At 46.8% G+C, this 20,980-nt stretch overlaps 1 protein-coding gene across 1 annotated transcript in view; it reads left to right on the forward strand.

Annotated features, from left to right (window-relative positions):
* Positions 1 to 20,980, forward strand: part of Sel1l3 (SEL1L family member 3) — a 107,777-nt gene that overhangs the window by 37,783 nt on the left and 49,014 nt on the right. Inside the window, exons 7-10 of the mRNA XM_052199416.1 lie at positions 927 to 1,059; positions 3,089 to 3,221; positions 5,272 to 5,412; positions 19,861 to 20,072. Of these exons, the coding sequence (XP_052055376.1) occupies positions 927 to 1,059; positions 3,089 to 3,221; positions 5,272 to 5,412; positions 19,861 to 20,072 (619 nt within the window). The remainder of the gene's footprint in view (positions 1 to 926; positions 1,060 to 3,088; positions 3,222 to 5,271; positions 5,413 to 19,860; positions 20,073 to 20,980) is intronic.

The following is a 20,980-nucleotide window of genomic DNA, read 5'->3' on the forward strand; positions in this document are numbered from 1 at the left end:
CACATACACTCACTCTCATGTGGCTTACACTGGCCTTGAACTCACAGTAGCTGAGGGTGACTCTGGGTTTCTCATCCTTCTTCCTCTTCCTCTTGAGTGCTAGCTTTATAGATTAGACCTAGTTTATGTGGTGTTGGGGTGCAAACCCAGGGTTGTGTATAAACCAACTGAGTGATCTCCCTAGCCCCACATCTTCATTTGAAAACTTAGCTGCACATTTTTTTCTCTCCAGGTTTGCCCGCTTTTCAATTTACATAGTAAATAAACTTGTGCCCAAGACTCATGGCTAGCCATCCCTCCTGGGTAGATCCTGGGCCGTTTCGATCTTAAATATAAAGAACACTGCAAGAAGTGCCTTGGTGCCCTTATATACACCGCCCACCACCTGTTTCCTCCATCTCCGTCCTTATCTGGCCATGACCTTTGGCCTTGCTGCGGATGCCTCCTCCTCAATGAATTTAACTTCTCATCCTTATCAAACAGTCTAAATGTTAAGTTTCTCCTTAGTCTGCTTTCTGTTTACTCAAAAATTTTTCCTTTTAGGACAAAATATTAAAGTAAATAATTCCCAATATTTCTCCCAATTCTAAACAATATCACAAACAGTAATAGATACGAGGTATTTACCTGGGACTGCAGTACATCAAATCCTAACAGTTCACTGAATGGGGAACTATCATTTTGCAAAGGACAATAGTCTTTAGGGCTTAGATGGTTGGGACAAGTTCACACAGCTGCTGTCTAGCAGAGCCAGGATCTAGCCCAGGGCCACCTGACCCTGCTGCAGTGGTCTCATCTCCTGCAAACCAGACGGAGAGTCCTGTGGCGACTTGAGTCAGGTCAAGGGGCTTGGAGAACGAGTCTCTCTTAAGATGACCAGGTCCCAGTCCCCAGGGCTGCCTCAATCTTCTGTGCTCTTCTCTTAGCTTTCACGAAGATTTCTATTATAACGACACAGCTGGCTACTTCATCATTGGAGGGAGCAGGTATGTGGCTGGCATCGAAGGGTTTTTCGGACCGGTGAAATACTATCGCCTTCGCAGCCTACACCCCTCACAGGTGAGCCTCGGGGATCAAGAAGTTTGCCAGGAGTGTGTGTGTGTGTGTGTGTGTGTGTGTGTGTGTGTGTGACTGTGTGCCACTGGGAACAGGAAACACAGTGTAAACAAAAGATTTACCCAAGCGGACTGAGCCATGCGTGGGCTCAGCCACCAAACATAATTAATATTGAGGCTTCCCCTGAGCCACCCCGATAATAGATTTCTGTTACCGTGCGGTTCATTTAGTACTCATAAAATGGGAACCGTTTACTTCCTCTGTTTTAATAACTACTAGCTTAATTATAGAGTAGATTTTTATCAGGCCGTTGCCTATCCAGTGATTGAGCTAATGAAAGGAGAGAATCTTAGTTATTTGGTAAAGCTCCCTTTCTACGCTATTATTTAAAGTATCAGAAGAAGCCGTACTCTGGCAAATTAAAGCCCTGTGCCGGCCAATCTTTCACTCATCCTCACAGAAGCCCTGCCCCAGCTCATGCTGGGTTGGCTGAACCTCAGAGAGCCAGGTTCAAGAGGGCTTTGGACCCCGAGGTAATTTGCTGCACCCAGGACACACATCCTAACATGCCCACGGAGGACTGCCCATCATCCGTCGTCGCCATTCTAGTAGAGGACTCACAGCCTCCCACCACGCAGCCTCAGAACAGTGTCTTCTCAACCCCGCTAAGGAGATTGAGGACCCCACCAGATGCCTGAGAGGGAATTGTCCTCTCATTCCCTTGACCCCGTGGAGTCCAGGCAAAGACACGAGCACAAATAGGGAGCCGACTCCCTTCCTCCCTTTTGAGATAGCTAAGAAAAGAAAAATCACGGATTCACTTGTGCAGTAAATGCTTCAGAGTACCTACTGCATGCCAGACCCGGGCAGAGAGGAGAAGCAAGAAAGATGGGTTGGGCTGAGCTTCAAACATTCCTCTGCTCTGCCGTGTAATGGTGGTGCACATTGGTAGTGCCAGTGGTCAGCAAAAAGATCGAGCGCTCAAGACCAAGGTGTCCACAGGAGACCCTGTCTCACAAAAATAAAACAACAACAAAAAATATTTTTTAATTCTGGGGCTAGAATACCACTGACCACTCTTTCAGCTTTAGACTTTTTCCTTTCCTAAAAACATTGTTTAAAACTTTTTTTTTTTTTGAGACAGGTTTTCACTAAGTTGTCCAGGCTAGCCTTGAACTCATTCTGGAGTTCAGGCAGTCTTTGAACTTCTGATCTTCTTGCCTTAGGCCACTGACTAGATGTGATTACAGATGGATGTCAACAGACCCAGCTTTAAGCAATGTTTTGAAGATACTCTAATTAATAGAATGAACAGCATGCATATACATACATATACGTATTCGTATATGAAACTAAAAATAATTTTACTAAGAATTCCTCTTCCTCCTTCTCTAATGTGCTCTAAAGTTTTGGATCCTTCTGTATAAAAATCAAAAGAAGCCACTGCTGGTTGTAATCCAGTGAGCCCATTGCATGAGGCTCTTTTGGGTCCAGACACAAATTTGAAAACACAGAGTTAAGATTAAGTACTTTGGTCCCTAGGGGCTTGCTCTTTGGGGCTTTGGCCCCGTGCACTTAATAGATCACATGACATGAGTTAATTCCCATGAGCTTGGGCTCACTGAGGTGCCCAGCACATCTGGCCACAAGTTAAGGCTGTAGGGAATCGTAGTTTGGAGCCACTGGCGCTTGTAGACTGAGGCTACTGCAAAGCAGAAGGAAACAGGAGGGCCTCGGGTGGCAGGCCCAGCTTGGGTAGGATTAGCATTGGGGAATGGAGACAATGCAAGTTTCTAGGAACTACACTTGGAGGGGGACAGGTCTCTACTGATGTGGAAGAAGCTTTGCAGATGAGAAGGTAGCACACAAGAAGCTGGACCAGCGAGCCTCGAATTGATCCTGGGAGCACTGGTTTGCAAATCCAGGTGGGATGGTAGCCGGTGATGTCACCAAGGGACCTCAGACAGCTCAACACTAGCCAGAGGATGTTTGATGGTGGTTGTAGTTCATGCAATTTCTTGCCCTCCTGCAGGTTCTTAATCCCTTCCTTGAGAAGGAACTGGCTGAACGAATCCAATCATATTATGAGCGGTGTGCTGAGGTCCAAGACATAATATCCTCGTACGCTGCAACCGTCCAGGTTGAGGATAAGAGGCGAGAGACCTGTAAGTATGGAGCTCTGGAGGGCATTTCAAGCTCTGGATTTGCATTGGCATGTTTAGCTTTGCTCTGGGGCAAGGGGGATGACTAAAATAGAAACATATCCCACGTCCCACTCAGCCCAGATACCAGCAGGATCAGGTGTACCTCCAGGCTTCCAAAGACAGATGGGAACCAGAGTGTGCACTCTGCCTCGATTCTTACCCCCACCCAACCCCCCAAAGCACCAGCAACCGCCATGAACGAAAACTGGTGGACGCTCCCACCATACCTGATCGATCTTGTTTAAGAATACAAATGAACCTTGCCTGGTGTTCTTTCTACCTAGAAGGCATGTCTAGAAGAAAAGAAAAGAAAACACATTGGAAAATATAAATTAATCACTAGAAATTATTGTACACATCAGCGTACTTTTGTCTTGGACCATTAATATCTGAACAGTGACTTTGCTGTCTGGGGCCCTGTTTTATTCTTAAATCCTCAGATCAGCTTGTGGGGGGGGGGGGGCGCCAGTAAATTCGGCAGAAGGAATGAATCTCAAACAGACTGCTTTCGCAGGACTCATGGGGCCCAGGATCTCCTTTCTCACCCAGGGTGTGGACAGAGCTTCGTCCTGTCTTGTCTCCTAGGGTCCCAGCACAGATTTAGCACCTGTAAATTTTTCTGTGCTTTAGATCTCCACGTTTGATGTGGTGACACTACAGTTAGTCACATATGCTCCTTCTGGAAGATAAATTCCTATCGGGTGTTTGTCATCAGCAAGAGCTAGTTCAGTATCTCAATCTTACCGTGCGTATCTCACGCCCCCCCCCTCCTCGAGTGGACCTTCCAGTTCCAGGCTAGGGAAGGAGGGGTGCATAGATGCACCTAAGCCATGCACCAGTCTGATAGGGTCTCATAGTGCTCAGACGGGGTGGCAGGTGGTCGACACCCCGCGATGCTATTCAAAAGCAGATTATCAGGCTTTAGAAGTGGTTAGGTAGGGACAGGCACCTGCTACCAAACCTAAAGTCAGTCCCTGGGATCCACAGGATGGAAAAGGGGAACTGACTTCTCAGAGTTGCCCTTTGATCTCCACTCAAGCCATGTGGCACACACAGGATCCCCCATCCTAAACAAAAGTCCAATTTAAAAAGAGATGATCTTGGGCTAAGGAGGTGGCTCAGTTAGTAAAGTATTTGAAAGCGTGAAGATCTGAGTTCCATGCCAAGAGCCCATATAAAAAAGACTGGATACGATGTCACTTGCCTGGAATCGCAATGCTGGGGAGATGGAGACGGGAGCTTGCTGGCCAATCAGGCTGGCCTCACCAACAGCTAGCCAGCTAGCTCTGGGACAATGAGGAACCACATCTCAAAGGGTAAATGGTGTTTCTGGGAATGACACACACCAAAGGTTGTCCCCTGGTCTCTATGTGCATGTACACGTGTTCATGCATACACACACACGTGCCCCCTCGCCGTATACATGCAGGTATAAAAAATTGTTAAAAATACAGTCCTCATTCCCAGCTGCTGCGCTTACTGCTGGCTGAATCACACAGAAACAAAGATGCTGGCAGGGAGGGGACAGGCACACAGGAATAGTCATGTCCCAAAGAGGAAACTCATTTGGATCATTTACACAGCGCCAGGAATGAGACCTTGAATCAAAAAGCCAGCCCTATGTGCTGACCTGTTTGGTGGTATCCGGGAGGTGCTCCTAAAGTCTTCAACTGCCTCACCTCCCTGGGGACTCTGGGGCCTCGTTCATCAACACACACGCTAGAAAAAAAAATGGCCTCCTGGGGGCAAGTCAGAGGCCAGCTGCTCGTTCTGTAGAATTAGTCAGCAGCCATCAGCATCTTTGGCATGTTTCTCTTGGACTCGCTTCCAAATGCTGACCCCCAAGGCAGAGGTGTCATGGCCAGTTTCAAATCCCCGAAAGACCCAAGCCAAAATATCCAGGAATATTAAGCCTGTCCTTCCATCTCAAGCTCCCCTTAGGAAGGACAGCTTTTAGAGGGATAAGGTCATTGCCGCTCCTGAGGGGGTGATGTCTTCTGCTTCTATTTAGGTGACTCCCATAACTCCTACCTGGACCTCAAGCGCAAGTATGGGAGACCAGAGGTGTGCAGAGCCTTGCCCTGGGAGAAGGAGCTGAGGCACAAGCACCCCAGCTTGTTCCAGATCCTGCTGCAGATGGACCTGCTGACCGGTAACTGAGCCTCTGCATGGGGTTTGGTGCAAGCTAGAAAGGCGCCCTGCTTTCCTGTCTACTTACTCTCTCTCGGTGGTTTATGCCTTAATGTTATTTTTAACCCTAGTGTTCTAGTTTAATTTCAGATTTAAATTCTGCCCTTGTGTGTCCACAGTGCTGAATATATCTGTGCACATTTCCAAAAGCTTAAATTTAGGGATCACTCAAGCGATGCTTTATCTAAAGCCAGGGCTGCGTAACGGACAGGCCGCCGCCAGAATTGGCCTCCAAATAGAGTTAGTTTGCAAAATACCTTTCTGAGTATTTGAAAAGAATTTCATTATTGGTATCTAAAAACTTTCAGAAAAATGCAAATTTCTAGCTTTACTTGGAAAAAACAAATTCAAAGACACAGCTGCCCAGGACCTCTGTTCCTACAGTCAGCCATTCTGGAGGGAAGGCCTGGGGCCGGGCGTTTTCTGTCTGCCCAAGGTCCCTCTTCTCTGAGTTTTCGCTTCCTACTATGCACTGTCATAGACGGTTAGATGTTATCTAACCCTTAGGCATTTGAACTTGAGTCTGCTGATTTGAAGTACATTTCGGTGTCATCTCAGATTTGAAGATCCTTCCTGGATGCTAATGGTTTCCTCTTAGGCCCTATGCAATTTGTATTTACTTAGTTAAGTACACACTGGAGGGCCCCAGGAGCTCTTGAAGCCATGCCTGTCAGAAAGAGGAGCTGGTCACAAGAGGAAGCACACCGAGCAGGTACATGTGTCAAATGATAAAAAGACTCATTGTGCTCCCGGCTCGGGAACGAACCCTTTGAGCAGAGGCAATGGGAGAATGACCTCTTGCAAATGGCACTGTCCCAAGGCATGGGCTTTCTTTATACGCCGACCCTGCCCATCCTGGAAGACTTCAAGCTGAACAGGATATTTGATCTTCTGTTCTTTAATATTGACTAAGGGAATTCTCAGTCACTTGGCTGAGTGAGATGGCACGAGGTTCCCTACTCTTGAGTGATGAGCTTAAAAACAAAGATAAATTGTAAGTCGTTGTAATAAAAGCCATGAAAGCGAGGGCACAAAGAGAGAAGTGGCTGTTTCTGGTCTCAGATGTGCTAGAAGGGCTTCCGGGAGGAGGAGACTGCTTCTTGAGGTATTTGCCAGACAAGAGAGGTGGGAGTGGGTGCTGGAGACAGGACAGAGGCAGGGAGGAGGGGTAACACAGTGTGCTAAGGGATGGGGAGCCAGAAATGACCAAGAGGCTCAGCCAAAGCTTAGCTGCCAGCTGTAATCTGTGTGGCTTTCCCTTTTAGGTGCCTGCAACTAGTGGGAGGGTTTCAGGCTGTAGGCAGAGTGTAGCCAGAGGAGTTTCTGATGTTCCGCTGACAGCAGTTGGGGACAGGGAGGTGAGCTAGAAGATTGTGGAGCAGGGAGGGGATTGCAAAGTCCTGGAACAAAGTCCTAAGTAGGACAGAGTGATGGAGACAGAGCCAAGGGATATGACAAAGGTGGCATTGTAGCACCCATGACTGCTGGGTGATCTGAAGAGTATGCCCTATGACACTGTGGTCTCTAGAGCCGGGTGACCTGTTTCCATGTCATTTAACACTCAGTCACTGTGTGATCTTAAGCAAGCGCTTGTTTTTGCTGAGCCCTGGTTTCCTTGTCTACACAATGGAGTGGGGTGGTAGTGATGGTGGTGATGGTGATAGTGGTAGTGGTGGAAATGGTTGTGGTGGTAGTGGTAGTGGTGGTGGTGGTGATGGTGGTAATGGTGTTGATGATGGAGGTGATGATAGTGTTAGGGGTGTTTGTTGTTGTTGGTGGTGGTAGTGATGGTGATAGTGGAGATAGTGAGGGAGAGGGTGGTAGAGGAGGAAGAGGAGGAGGAGGAAGTAGTTGGGAGACTCCCGTGGCAATCCTTCCCTCCTGGTTCAGTGAGCTGACATGTATACGAAACACTGGGCGGGAGTGGGGTGGAGCACTTGCTAAGTGGGGTGGAGCACTAGCTAAGTGGTGGAGCACTTGCCTAGAGTGTGCAGACCATTGATCTGAGCGCTGAAAAAAAAAATCATTCAGGACTCAGCCCTTTGGAGAAACCTTGCTCCAGTGTTGTACTCATTTGGGCTGGAAGGATCTTTGTTTCAGGGTCCTCCTGTGAATGAACATCTGCTGATGCTCCTCTACCCTCATTAATACGAAGCCTGCCCACTCTTCTCCTCCAAGAGGCCACTAGCCATTGACCAGTCCCTGTGTTCCCAAGAAACCCAGTCACCCCCAACTGCTCTGATGGCTGAGAAGAGATAGTCCAGGTTTTCCCTGAGCCCCCCTGAGGTCACCTAAAAAGACCTAAGAAGAGGGGGTGCAGGCAGAACGTTGAGGAGTTTAAACTGAACTTCCCACCACACCTACCAAAACTCGTGTCTGTGATTTCTGATCATAGTTAAATATAGTCTCTCTCGCTGTCGGGGAGGAGGATCCAGTCATTTTCACAATACGTTCTTTTTAAAGAAAATACTCTCAATACAAATGTTTTCATGTTATTTTTACAGCTCACGGTTTTGTTTGTTTGAATCTAGGACTATTTTATTCTCCACGGAGGCCTTGAAATAGAATCAAATGAAAAACTCAAACTCACGAGCTTGCAGGACAAGCTAGATCTAGCAAGTCCCACAGGCCAAGGCCGGGCTGTGGGACTGGTGGAACCTAGGACTGAGTCTCACCACCCCCAAATCCAGATGTTCCACATTAGCACTTACTGTGCTGCCAGACTTGCCAGAGAGATGCAGATTTCAGGCTAAATGAGATCACCAGGAAGTAATGCCCCCCCCCAAGCTCTGTGCCTCTCCCTAACCATGGCCTTGGCCTCCTCGGGGCAGACAGTCACTGCTTGTCCCCCCTGTCTCTCAGAGCAGGAGGACCCAGGAGCTGAAAGGAAGGTGCATTACTGGAGCTGGTGCCCTATCCTGCCAGAGGCATCTGCCTTTCTAGGTCGTGTTGGAAGAGCCCAGAAGCCTCCTACAGAGGCAGGATACACATAACACCAAATTCTTCCCTGATGGTATGGTGCTCTTGCTTGGGTCTGTAATAGTGTCATCTGGGTAGCCCAAGAGAGAGAAACTGGTGTCATATTTCATACCCAGATTCCTAACAAGGTTGAGAAAAATGCAGAAAACTTGATTTTGAAAATTGAAGGTAGAAAATCAGTTTACATATCTAATGGGCCTTTCCTATGGTCCCTTATTCAAAGAACAACAGTAAGGCTGCTGTGCCCGTGTACCTGGTTTCCGGAATACCACTTCTGACAAGGTCATCCTTCTGCTAGGGTCTGGCTAGCCCCAGCATGCTCCTCACAACTCAATTGCAGAACGTGCGTCTGCAGTTTCTCTGTACTGTTGTCCTGGCATGTCTTGCTGCATTGATCAGTGGATTAGATTAGATCTCCCTCCACTATGGTTTGGATGCTGCTGTCCCCCAAGAGTTCATGTGTTAGAGGGGCTTGGTTGCTAGTGTGGCATCGTGGGAGGAAAGGAAAAGTTCAAGAGGTGGAAGGCAGGGTCTGGAGAAGCGGCTGAGTTTGAATTGCTGGCACCACATGAGGTGCTGCAATGGCTGTTATCTGGGTGCCGGAGAGGCAGACAGGAGGATCCAGGAGGCCGGCTGGCTGAAATGGTGAGGTCCAGGCTTGGTAAATGCCACAGTCTCAGATTTAAAGCAGAGAGGGATCGAAGAACCTTTGGTTTCCACACATGTGCATACATATGTGTGCAACACACACTCGAAAAGTAGGCACAAGTCGGAGCGTCTCTCAGACGCTGCAGGCACGACTCTCACCGAAGGGATCATGGCGGTTCTCATGGGACCTCTGACCTTTAAAGAGGTCGAGTTATCATAAGGATAAGGCCAGCCAGTCTCCCTAGACTCCTTTTGGCCACGTGGAATCTCTCGCTTGCACAAACTGGCACTGTGGGACAATCCCCAGGACCAAGCTTTGTACTTCCAGATCTGTGCCTTGAACCAAAGCTCTTCTCAAAAAAGAAAAAGTACCACACCCCAAGGACTTCACGTACAGTAATACAAAGCACACGAATGCGTGCATATTGTGGCATTGCCCACATCTGAGTTAAGCTATGAAAACGGGCTCGAGTGGCAGGGGCTCCGCGCTCGGATCCCTCGCTGTAGGACTGGAAGAGGCACAAAAGATATGGCTTTTACTGTGTGTATTCTTAACTCATTTCTAATCATTCATCCCTTTATTCACAAAACAGGTATGGGCTGAGTGCCCTCCAGGAGCCAGAACAGAGCAAACAATAAGGAAAGACTGTTCATTTGTTTCTCTCTCCATCTTTCCATGGGCTCTAGGCAGTCAACTCTGATCACCTTACCCCTGAGCTGTCTTGCCTGCCCAAGTGTTGATTAGACAAGATGTTTTTATTTTCTCACATTAGCAATTGGTCCCAGATCCTGTGTGTGTTAAGCAAACACATCACCACTGAGTCGTGTCCCCAGCAAGGCCATGCTATAACGTGAGTTAGTCTGGCCAAAAGAAAAGAAACAACAGGTTCCTCAGAGGAAATTAGTTTGTGGAATTCGTATTCCTGTTTTTATTTTACTATTTTGTGTGTGTGTGGTGTGTTGCCTATATATATGTATATCTCATGTATACCTGGTACCCAAAGAGGTCAGAAGAGGGCATTGGATCCCCTGGAGCTGAAGTTATGGATATCTGTGAGCCACCATGTGGGTGCTAGGAATCAAACTCAGGTCCTCTGGAAAAGCACTCAGTGCTCCTAACCACTGAGCCACCTCTCAAGATGTCTATTTTCTTTTTTAAACAGAGAAGATGAGACAAGATGGTGGCACTTCTGATTTCTTATGAGGAATCCTTTTTCCTTGGAAACATCTCCTCATGTATATGGCCAACATTCTGCGTCCAGGCCTATGCACATACACATTTTGCCTCTTTCTTTCTTTCTTTCTTTCTTTCTTTCTTTCTTTCTTTCTTTCTTTCTTTCTTTCTTTCTTTCTTTCTTTCTTTCTTTTGTCATCCATTTTCTTTCTTTTTTGTTTTTTAAGATTTATTTATTTATTGTTATATGTAAGTACACTGTAGCTGTCTTCCGACACACCAACACTCTTTGTATCTTGAAAAACTGAAATTATACACTTGTTTTAAAAAGTTCCCATCTGTCTGCCCCAGCCCCTGAAAACCACCATTCTACTGCTCTCTGTTCCTGTGAGCGTCACTATTTCAAATGGTCCCTAGATGTAGAACCATCTCGCTTTTGGTTGTTGGTTTATTGCACTTAACCTGATATCCTCACCCATGACATAGCATGCATGAAAATCCCCTTCCCTTCTTAAAGAAAACAGACTTGCATTGTGTGTGCTGGCCATGTGTGACTTACCATTCATGCAGTGATGGACAGAGCAGGCCCTCCTACTCCTTGTCTATTCTGAGGAAAGCTTATTTGAATGTGGGAATATAAATGCCTCTCCTCAGCCATGTTTGCTCACAATGTCTTGAGGTGTATATCCAGCAAGCAGTAGGATTACTGGATCATGTGGAAGTTATGGTTAGTCTTTTGAGGAACCTGAGTTTTCACAATGGCTGTACCATTTTCTGTCCCCACTAACAGTGCACACAAGGAATTCAATTTCTCCACTCCTAATATAACCAACACTTATTTCCTCCTTATTTTGATGCTAGCCACCATTACAACTATATGGGGTGATAAGTTTTATGCAGCATTTTACATACTGTGGAGAGTCTGGTTTTATCAGAATCCGGAATGTGATGCTTGTCTAGGAAAGAACTTCATGGGCAGAAAACGGTCGTGTGGGTGTGAGGGACAGGCCTGTGTGGATGGACTGCTTTGACTTAGGACGGTTGGATCTTCTGAATGCCCTATGCTCTCCTCGGGGGATGGCTTGTGCGGGGGAGCACAGAACATCTAACTGCTCCGTTTGTGTTTTGGGTTCTTCACAGTGCCAGCAAAGCTTCTGGGAACATGCTAACTGCTCAGTGACAAATTCTTCCTCCACATGATCCTGCCCATCCTATTCAACGAACACAGCTCATTTTTCTCCTTCCTTCAGGTCTCAACTCAGTCCATCTCCTCGTGCCTGTCGTCCATCTCTGTAGGTCCGCAGCCCCTCCCCCATGCCCCTCCCCCTCCCCATGCCCCTCCCCCCATACAACTGCCCAGCTGCTGCCTTCCTGTATCACACTGGTGAGCTCGCTGGGCTTCTTCCAGAACTTAGAGCAGCAGCTCTCAACCTGTGGGTCATGTGACTAACCCTTTCGCAGGGGTCACATATCAGGTGGTTTGCACATCAGATGTTTATAGCATGATTCATAACAGTATCAAAATTACAGTTAGGATGGCAATGGAAATGATTGTATGGTTGGGGGGTCACCGCAACATGAGGGACTGTATTAAAAGGTTGCAGCATCGGCAAGGTTGAGAGCCACTGGTTTAGACTGCTCAAACATGGGGGGGGGGCAGTCCCTCGGCTTCCTTTATTTGTGTGAGTTTGTGGTTATGCTTGCTCATGGAAAGTTTGTGCACATGTATGTGTGGGGTATGCGTGCACATGTGCACGCACGTGTATGAGGCCAGAGGTCACTCTCAGTCACCATCCAGCTTGTCTTATGAGTCCCCTTCCCTCTACCCTGGAGGCTCAGCTGGTAGGCTTGTTTGACGGGGCAGCGAGTCCCAAGGATTAGGAACCCCCCCGCACTGGCATTAGAAGCATATACCACCACGCCTAGTTTTTAAATATGGGTTCTGGAAATTGAATGCAGGTCCTCTCGGTTGTGCAAAAAGCACTTTACCAACTAAGCTATCTTCCCAGTTGCTGTTTGGTTTTGAAACAGGGCTTAGTAGTCCAGGTTATCCCTAAACTCATAGAAAGCTTCCTGTTTCGGCTTTCCGAGTGCTGGGACTACCAGGTGTCCAGTACCACAAGCATCTTTCCCTCCTGTCCTGAAGATCCTCATCTCCAAAAGTCTTGAGAATCCTCGAGCCTCCCAGTGCCCAGGAATTGGTGCTCTGACGGCCCTCGAGCCTTTGGCGGAGACTTTGCATCAGTGAAGGATTGATGAATGTGACTCCTAGGAGATCCGACATCAAGGTCTGCTTTGGCAAAGCTACGGTTCCAGTTCAGCCTGACAGAGTCCACTGGGTTCCCTCTTCGACCTTCTGTATTCCTCTCCTTTCTCATTCATCATAATCCTAGTCCCTCTTGGGCGCTACCATCTTGCCATTGTAAATCTCCGCTCAGGTCCCTGGAGCTGTGGACCCTCTCTAGAGCTGTGAAAGTAGATTGGAATCTTTTTCAGTTCTATGCATACCAAAGAATTTTGGAAATGTGTCTCTCATCCTGGTCCTGGTACCAAAGCACTCTCCAAAGGACTTTTTGGCTATCATCTGGTGATGAGGTGTACAGGTGCCCGGATGTAAAAATAGTCCTTGAGGTACAACACACAGCCAGTTTGGGACCCATAGACTGAGTTCCTCCTGGCACTGTGCTAGGCCCTGGGGCAACCACACCGAGAGTGGGACGAGCCCACACACAGCTCTAGGCCAAGTGCCCAGGGGGTGCTGTGGGGGAGGCTTGCTAAACGTTGACAGCTGATGTGCTAACATGCTGTAAAACTCAGCTGGTCCCAATGGTGTCTTCAGTCTCAATGTATAACAGGACTTGTTCTTCACCTCACAGAGTCTGCAAGCCTTTGAATTAAAGATGGCAGCACTCCTGGGGTACCCAGCTGCGGTGCATATAGATGCTCTCAAGATTCCCCCTCCCTTATCATTCCAGAGATGAGCTCTGCATCTTGATTGCCTCGCTTGATCTGGGAAATCTCTCCCTGCTCTGTCCCTAAGTTTCTACTGTGCAGGGTGCTGAGTCCAATGCAAGATCCTCTGATTGAGATTTCAGCAGGGCGTTCGGATAGGTCAGCCTTAACGCTGTCTCCCAAGCATTGAATTCTCTAGGAAGATGGCAGTTACCGGAGCATGGAGATAGCCCTGTTAACATGTGGGCTTTTGTTTTTCTGATGCTGCAACAGTAGAATTTAGCGTACGTGGTTTTCATTATTTAGGAGTCATTCTGACCATTTCATTCTTGTATTCTCCTATCCTACCATCCTTGTCAAAATGGAGTAATTTGAAATCAAAAGCTCTTTTGAAAAGTGCTTTGGTACCGAGACCAGTGAGTGAAGTGCCAGGTGGCATGGCCCTGGGGGCTGGACTACAGGCTTGAGGTTGGGAACAGTGAAGAAGACCTCAAAGGCTCACATCCAGTTAGGCAGGGCTCCATGCTTAGGACCAGGGGTCATAAAGTCAGGAAGGATGTCTGAGTGAGGCTGGGGTGATGGCTGTGCACCCCTGGGGCTATCTACCCCAGACCAGAACCACTGATAGTCTCCTCTCCCTCCATTCTGCAGGGTACCATTAAGCTCATAGTGCTGGTGCCAGCGCCTAGAGCAAGTCTAGAAGCTGCCAATAAACGGTGCTCTGGGATGAGGCCTGGTCCAAGCCTGGCTTCTCTCCCAGGGCTGACACCATCTGCCTGGTTTCTACAGGGCCTCTTGCCCCAGGCTTTAGAGAAGTGTCTCCATACAATCTGCCGAGGGGGAGGCGGCTGCACCAGAATGCTGCTTTGATTTAGATTTTGCCAACCATTCCACTGTTTGCTTGAAGGCCCTAAAATACAGAGGATGGCCATGATGGGAACTCAGTTATGTGACCCAGTAATGGCAGGACATCCCTTCTCTCAGGAGCTAGGCTTGGCTGTGGGAGAGACATCGCCTTTATTATTGGGAATTGAAAGGGGGGTATTGTTGGGTTTTAAAATATATTTATGCAGAGGTTATGAAGAAGAAAACAAGGAAATGGGCTACAGTTTTTCCACCCCCTCAAAAAATAATAATCCTGAAAGGAGATATGGAGGAGAGGAAAATGGGGGAAGAGAGGAAGAGAAGGAGGAGAAGGAAGGACGGAAGGAACAGAGGAAGGGAGGGAGAGACAGAAGGAGGGAGGGAGGGAAGGGGACGGAGGGAGGACGGGGAGAGGGAGGGAGGGAGGAAGGAGGGGAGGGAGGGAAGAAGGAAAGAAGGGAGGGTGGGAGGAAAGAAGGGAGGGAAGGGGAGGGAGGGAGGGAGGGAGGAAGGTCTGAGTTTTTGAATCATCAGTAAATATTTAGAAAATGAGGATGTCTGGAGCTCTGGGTAGATGTGAGGCCCTTGGACCAGTCTTCAGCACTACCCAAAAATCAAAATGACAAAGGAAGAAATCACATCTGCTGTGAACATATTCAGACATTTTTTTTCTTGTTCTTTGCTCCTAAGCAACACAAAGTAACACCTATTTCCAGAGCATTTCCATTGTATTAGAAGGAAGAAGAAAGAGGTGCAGCATGGGTAGAACTGGTGCTCCCGGTGCTGACAGGCACAGTGCTGTCCTTGGGCACTCCATCAGCCGGCTCTTGAAGCTTCTTGGAGCCCATCAGGACCTCAGATCAGAATGCAAATGAGAAACTCGCTGAGTGTGTTTTAAGTCAGTAAAGTTGATGAAGAGGGCTCCTCGTGACAGGGGCATCATGATAGGTCCTCTTTCTTCTGCTCTCTTCTTTCAAACTTCTACTCTGGGTATGCGCTGCCTCTCAGAAGCCCGACGCTCACAATGACTTTTGATGTCTCCGTCCCTCTCACAAGGAACAAGGCTGCCTCTTTCCTTCTGAATTCTCAATCAGAAACCAGCTCCGGCTTGTGGGCCTTAAGTGGGTAGTTATCTTCTCAGAGGCTTCCTTGCCTCTTCTAACAATCAGCATGCACCGTCTGATAGGAAGGAAGAGTAAAATAAGCCACGCCACTGTCAAACAATAGCGGCTGTGGCTTTTACTCCTTAGCATCTGGCACAAAAAGAAAAGGGAAATGGAGGAGCGGGGCTCTCCCATTCTGCTAGTTTGTTTCCTCATTATACCATTAATCTCCTCAAACAAGACATGTTTTTAGTTACAGATCGCCTAGAAAAAAATGCATATGCTAAACCAGATGGATGAAATTAACAGTTTCATTAAGCTGGCTTTAATATCACTAAAGACACCATGGCTTTGATTTTAGACAATAGTTATGATCCAAACTTTAACAATTGTGTGGAATGAGTAATTTTACCTTAGCATTATTATTTTTTATTAAATTCACCAGTGCAGAAAATTGTTTAGAATCTTGGGCAGAGAAAATACCAATTGGTGATATTTTTCTGGGAGGGAGTTAAGAATTTTAATATAAGAAAGAAACGAGTGAGCACACCCTTTCAGTCTGCAGAGCTTTTTGAGCCCAGAATTGAGACTGGAGGATTCCGGGTTTGTTCCAACGTTTTCAGCAGTCTCAGCTACCTGGGTGCTCCTGATAATGATTTCTGGAGTTCTGTGCCAGGGGTCAGAGGGGCAGGTGTTTCATTTAGAGTTTCATTTCTTTTGGAACCCTCCCCTCCTCTGAGCCTACAAAGCTGGCATCCCTGTGGTTCAGACAAAACCCATCATCTTAGCTGGGAATTTGGCAGGGAAGTGAGGCCAAGATGAACTGTTAACGATGATTCCGATGCCACTTTGCTAGGAATGTGCACGCAGCGGCATCCAAAAGGAGCCAAGTTCAAAACTACATACATAAATACATAGCAGTAGGATCTTTCTACTGTCCTGCTCACTGAATCCATGGAGAACGTTCTTATCAGGGGGGAGTGGTCCATAGAGTGGAGTGCACAGGGAAAACCCAACAAAATAAGAGTTCCAGAGCCCTGGTGGAACAGGGTGTTATTATGCAGGCATAGCCCATCAGGAAATCAGAGAGAAGTGTCCAGGGCTGCCCATCGCTACATGGTTGGCTGTAGCAAAATCACAGAAGCATCCCAAGAGTTTAAAAATACAGAACTTGGTTCAGCCTTAAATGCGGTGTTGTTGGCCCTCCTTTCCTGTGGACTCTGTGTCAGTGCACTATGCACCATGGATCAAGGGTATTTAGAGTAACAGGCTGGGGACAGAGTTGTGGTCTACAATGCTTGGTGTGTGTGAAGGTCCTCAGGTCAATACCCAGTACTGAAAAAAATACTCTACAATAATCAGTACAACGAACATATTACAGAAACATTTTTTCTTGTTATTAATCATTACAATTCAGGGTAGTACCCACTGCCTTGGCATTTCCAATCTAGAGATGATGTAGGCTCAAGGGCGTGGCCAGCTGATTAACAATGTCACAGGACATTGTCATCCACAACATTCATGCTCTAGAACCACACAATTGAGTTGAAAAATGATAATGATAATCACAAACAAATATTTCATAAAATTTCAAGTAAGTTTAGATGTTGTGTTAGGCTGAGCTCACACTGCTCTTGGCCACATGTGGCCACAAGCTGCAGGTGGGACACACCTGATAGAGTATGCAGGAGGATGTATGATAGAGTATGCACAGGAAGATGTACATTGGAACATACTCTGTCATGTTTTACATGCCACGTGGATGACTGAGAATGTAGGGAACTGGAGGGAATCCTGGAAGTGATGACTCAATTACTACCATTCATTCATTCATTCATTCATTCATTTGTTCATATTGGGAGGGTGTGTACATGTGCATGCAAGTGTGTGTGATGGTCTGAGCTTGTCATTGGTATCTTTCCTCAATCATGTCGCACCTTTTTTTGTTTTGTTTTGTTTTTTTAGACAGGTCTGTCATTGAACCCAAAACTTCTGAATTAGCTTTTGCTAGCCGGCCAGTGAATTTCAGGAATCGATCTGTCTCACTCGCCCTAAGGCTTGGCTACAGGCATAGATCACAATGTGTAGTTCTTTTTGTGTGTTTTGGGGATCTGAATTCAGGCCCTCATGCTTGCACAGAGCACATTACCAACTGAGCTATCCCCCTACATTTCCTCAGCATCACTAGAACATACAACAGAACGGACCTGTGACAGCCATAGAGAGATGTTAATAATACATAATTAATTTAAAAGTTGGGCCGGTGAGATGGCCTGGTGGGTAATGAGGCTTATCACAGAACCTGGAGACCTGAGTTCGATCCTGGGATCCAGATGGGGAAGGAACAAACTGACTCCTGCAAGTTGTTCTCTGACTGACACCCGCATGTTACACACATGCACTTCCATGTATACATAAGTACGCGAATACAGAAGTCGCTTTTAATAACAACTTAAAACATAAAAATGAATTCAGAATCTACAGTGGCATCATATGCCACTGGGGGAAAGAAAAATATACATACGTAAATAAATGCATACGTGAATTATTGTGCATGTGAAGGAAAAGCCTCCAAACGTAGGCACCAAGCTTTTTTTTTTTTTAACTAGCTTTTATCTTCACTAAAGACAGAGTGGGGGAGCAGAGACTTCTGTTTTATTTAATACCGTTTGCATTGTTTGATTTGTCTTACAAAAACAAATAGTTATGTTTCTTACATAACAAATAGTTATGTCTTTTGAGAGCAAGGCAAGCAAGCAAATATGCAAACAGAGAGAAAAGACGCACTACTGCTCAGGCAATGAGACGCTTTTTCAGCTTCTGTGGCTCTGGGATTTGGGATCTCTCTGTAGAACCTGAGTAGATGCCGCGGGAGCTGGGAATCTGTCTACCTTTCAGGGATCTTCGGGTCCAGATCATACCTGCCTTACGGAAGCTCACAGGGCCCAGAAGTAACTTGTAAACGAATGTATCTGTTCATTATTACAGCCCTGGATCTTTCTGGTGTGTGTGTGTGTGTGACTGTGTGTGTGTGTGTGTGTGTACTCACTCAAGCACCTCTGTTTACATGTGTCATGTGTATGCCTGCGTGTGGAGACCAGCGGGCACCTCTAATGCTGCTCACACATCGTGCCCCTGTTTGTAGAGACAGGCTCTCATTGGCCTGAGGGTCACCAATTCCATGGCTGCCTGGCCAGCACGCCCTGGGCATTTCTTATCTCTGCCTATCCAGTCCTGGAGTTACAAGCAAATGCCTCTCTGTTCCTGGCTTTTTATGTGATTGCCAGGGATCAAACTCAGGCATTCGTACCTTTCTGGGCAAGTACTTTACCAACTAAGACATCTCCCCAGCCCTTTTGACCTGTTTTAAACTGAATCACTGCAAGGGAATTACTCTAAAGTAAGCTTAATCCAAACCTCTCATTCTCCACAAAACAATTCTCAGCTCACTCTTGCTGGTGTGCTAAGAAACATGATTTATCCATTGGCCCCAATAACATTTTTTTAAAAAAAAATGTGTTTAAAAGGGATGAAGAAATAAAAATGTTGGAAATACCAGTTTCTAGGCAGTTAAAACTTTAGCCCAAGTTGACATTTAGCTTAACATTCAAGCTGGAGCTGTTTACAGGTAACTTTAGTCCTATGCTTCCTGTAAATAACATCTTTCCATCCTGTATGGTCTTTTGTAGCATGGTCCCTATGATAGTGCCTTGCCTGTCCTAGAAGCATTTCTTGGCTGTGTTAATGAATAAAAGAGATGGGCAGCAAAGGCACATTTTAGAAGATTCTAACAGTCACATCATGGTGATGTCACACTTGGTCTATTGGCTTGGACATTGATCAACATATAGATATATGATCAGCATATAGGTTTTGTAAAGGAAGGCACCAAGCATATTAAGGCAGGCCGGACAAGACCCATCCATGCTGGGAGGGCCTGATGAATAAAGCTGCTTCCCTGTCCCCAAGGGGCTGGGTGTGAACTCTGCCTAGCAGGGTTCAAAGGTTGGCCCGGCCTTTTGCCAGCCTTTGTAACTGTAGACAAGTTATTTTGCTTCTTCAGGCCTTAATCCCCTGTGGTGAAGGAGGAGGCTAAGAATAGTATTAACCATCCACGCTTGTGCAGATCCAATGGCCTCATTTACGTAGGATGCCTGACCCCGTGTTTGGCAGCTTGGAAGCCTTCCGCAGGAGTTGACTCATTCTTTTCATTATATCGAGAGACCCACAAGCAAAACTGGAATCAAAAGATGATGAGGAAGCATCTCAAAATAAAACGCTCCTGCTCAAATTTTGGGAGTGGTACCAAGTAACTATTTCTGGGATAAAACACACTCTTCTTCCGAGTCTGAGAAGAAGAGTCTCTCTGGAAGTTTCAGCAGCCCTGATTGGGCCGTGAATTACACTGACTGAATTACTCTCTTGAGGCATCTTCTCAGCTATGTGAGGCACATCCTTTTCCCCGGGATACTAGGCTGTCATTTAGTGCCAGAGGAAAAGCTTTTTATAGAGCGACACCATAGCTTTCCTCAAAGGATTTAATTTACTTCCCCAGAGGGTGGTGTATTTCAAGGGACTGCAGGACCCACCTTGTCAATAACAAAGGTATTTAATTGGCTATCCCTCCTTCTCCAACCACATCAGCCCCATGGTAATTAATTCTGTGTGCTGCGAATTGTGTTATTTACAGTGCCATGGACCCAAAATGACTCCTTATTAGAAATCGGTGCGAGGATCTTTGAGAAGGCTGTAAAGAGACTCTCCGGTGTTGATGGCCTTCACCAAATTAGCTCCGCCATCCCCTTTCTGATGGATTCCAGCTGCTGTGGATACCATAAAGCATCCTACTACCTCACCGTCTTCTATGAAACTGGATTAAATGGACCTCGGGATCAGCTGCAGGTGGAGTATTTCATGAGTCCGGGAGCACCTGTCACCTGGGTTATGTGTGCTGTGAGAGGCCCCTGCTAGCACCGGATGTGTTGCAGTTCCTTGGAGTCCCCTAAAAATCTCTACACCCAGGGAAAAAAAATGTCCTTGGGCTGTGGAACTACACAGTAACCTGTTTTAGGGAGGAGGGGAAAAAAAAAAACACTTCTCCATTTCTGCACATGGCTTTCATGTTTTGGTCAACCACTCAAGGGACAGCTTGAGCAGAGCCGGCTCGAATCCTGTCCTTCAAAATCAGGATAATATTGATGAATGCAATGGACCCCGGGTCGAGGCCCTCACCCCAGTTTACTTTTAAGCTAATAAAAGTCTTTGAATCTCCTGTCACCGCATCTATCCTTCTACCATCAAAATAAATGCCACAGTAGACAGTTTTACTTTGGGCCTTGAATCCAAATTGATTATGCAACGTGCCTACCATTTAGAGTCACATTCTCCCAAGTGTATTAGTCAGGGTTCTCCAGAAAAACAGAACCAATGGGATTTTATATATATAGGAAGAGATTTATTCTGAGGAATCAGCTCATGCAATTATGGAGTCTGAGAAGTTCTCTGCTCTGCCATCTGCAAGTGGGAGGCCAAGAGAGCCACTGCTGGTGGTGGGTTTCTAGTCAGAGCCAGAAGGGCCCCTGACCAGGGCAGCTGGTAGTGGAAATTCTACCTCTTAGACAGGAAAAGATCAGAGTCCCAGCACAGGCGGGCGGGGCAGGCGGGCGGGGCAGGCCGGCAGGCAGGGAGCCAAAAGGGATGAGTCCCTTCTCCCTCTGCCTTTGGTTCTTCAGGCTCTCAGTGGGGAGCTGCTTCCCCAGCCTGGGGAGGACCATCTGCTTTACTCAGACGCCCATTTCCAAGCCTACCAG

The sequence above is a fragment of the Apodemus sylvaticus genome, chromosome 11 (genome assembly GCF_947179515.1).
Source record: "Apodemus sylvaticus chromosome 11, mApoSyl1.1, whole genome shotgun sequence".
Classification (NCBI taxonomy): Eukaryota; Metazoa; Chordata; class Mammalia; order Rodentia; family Muridae; genus Apodemus; species Apodemus sylvaticus.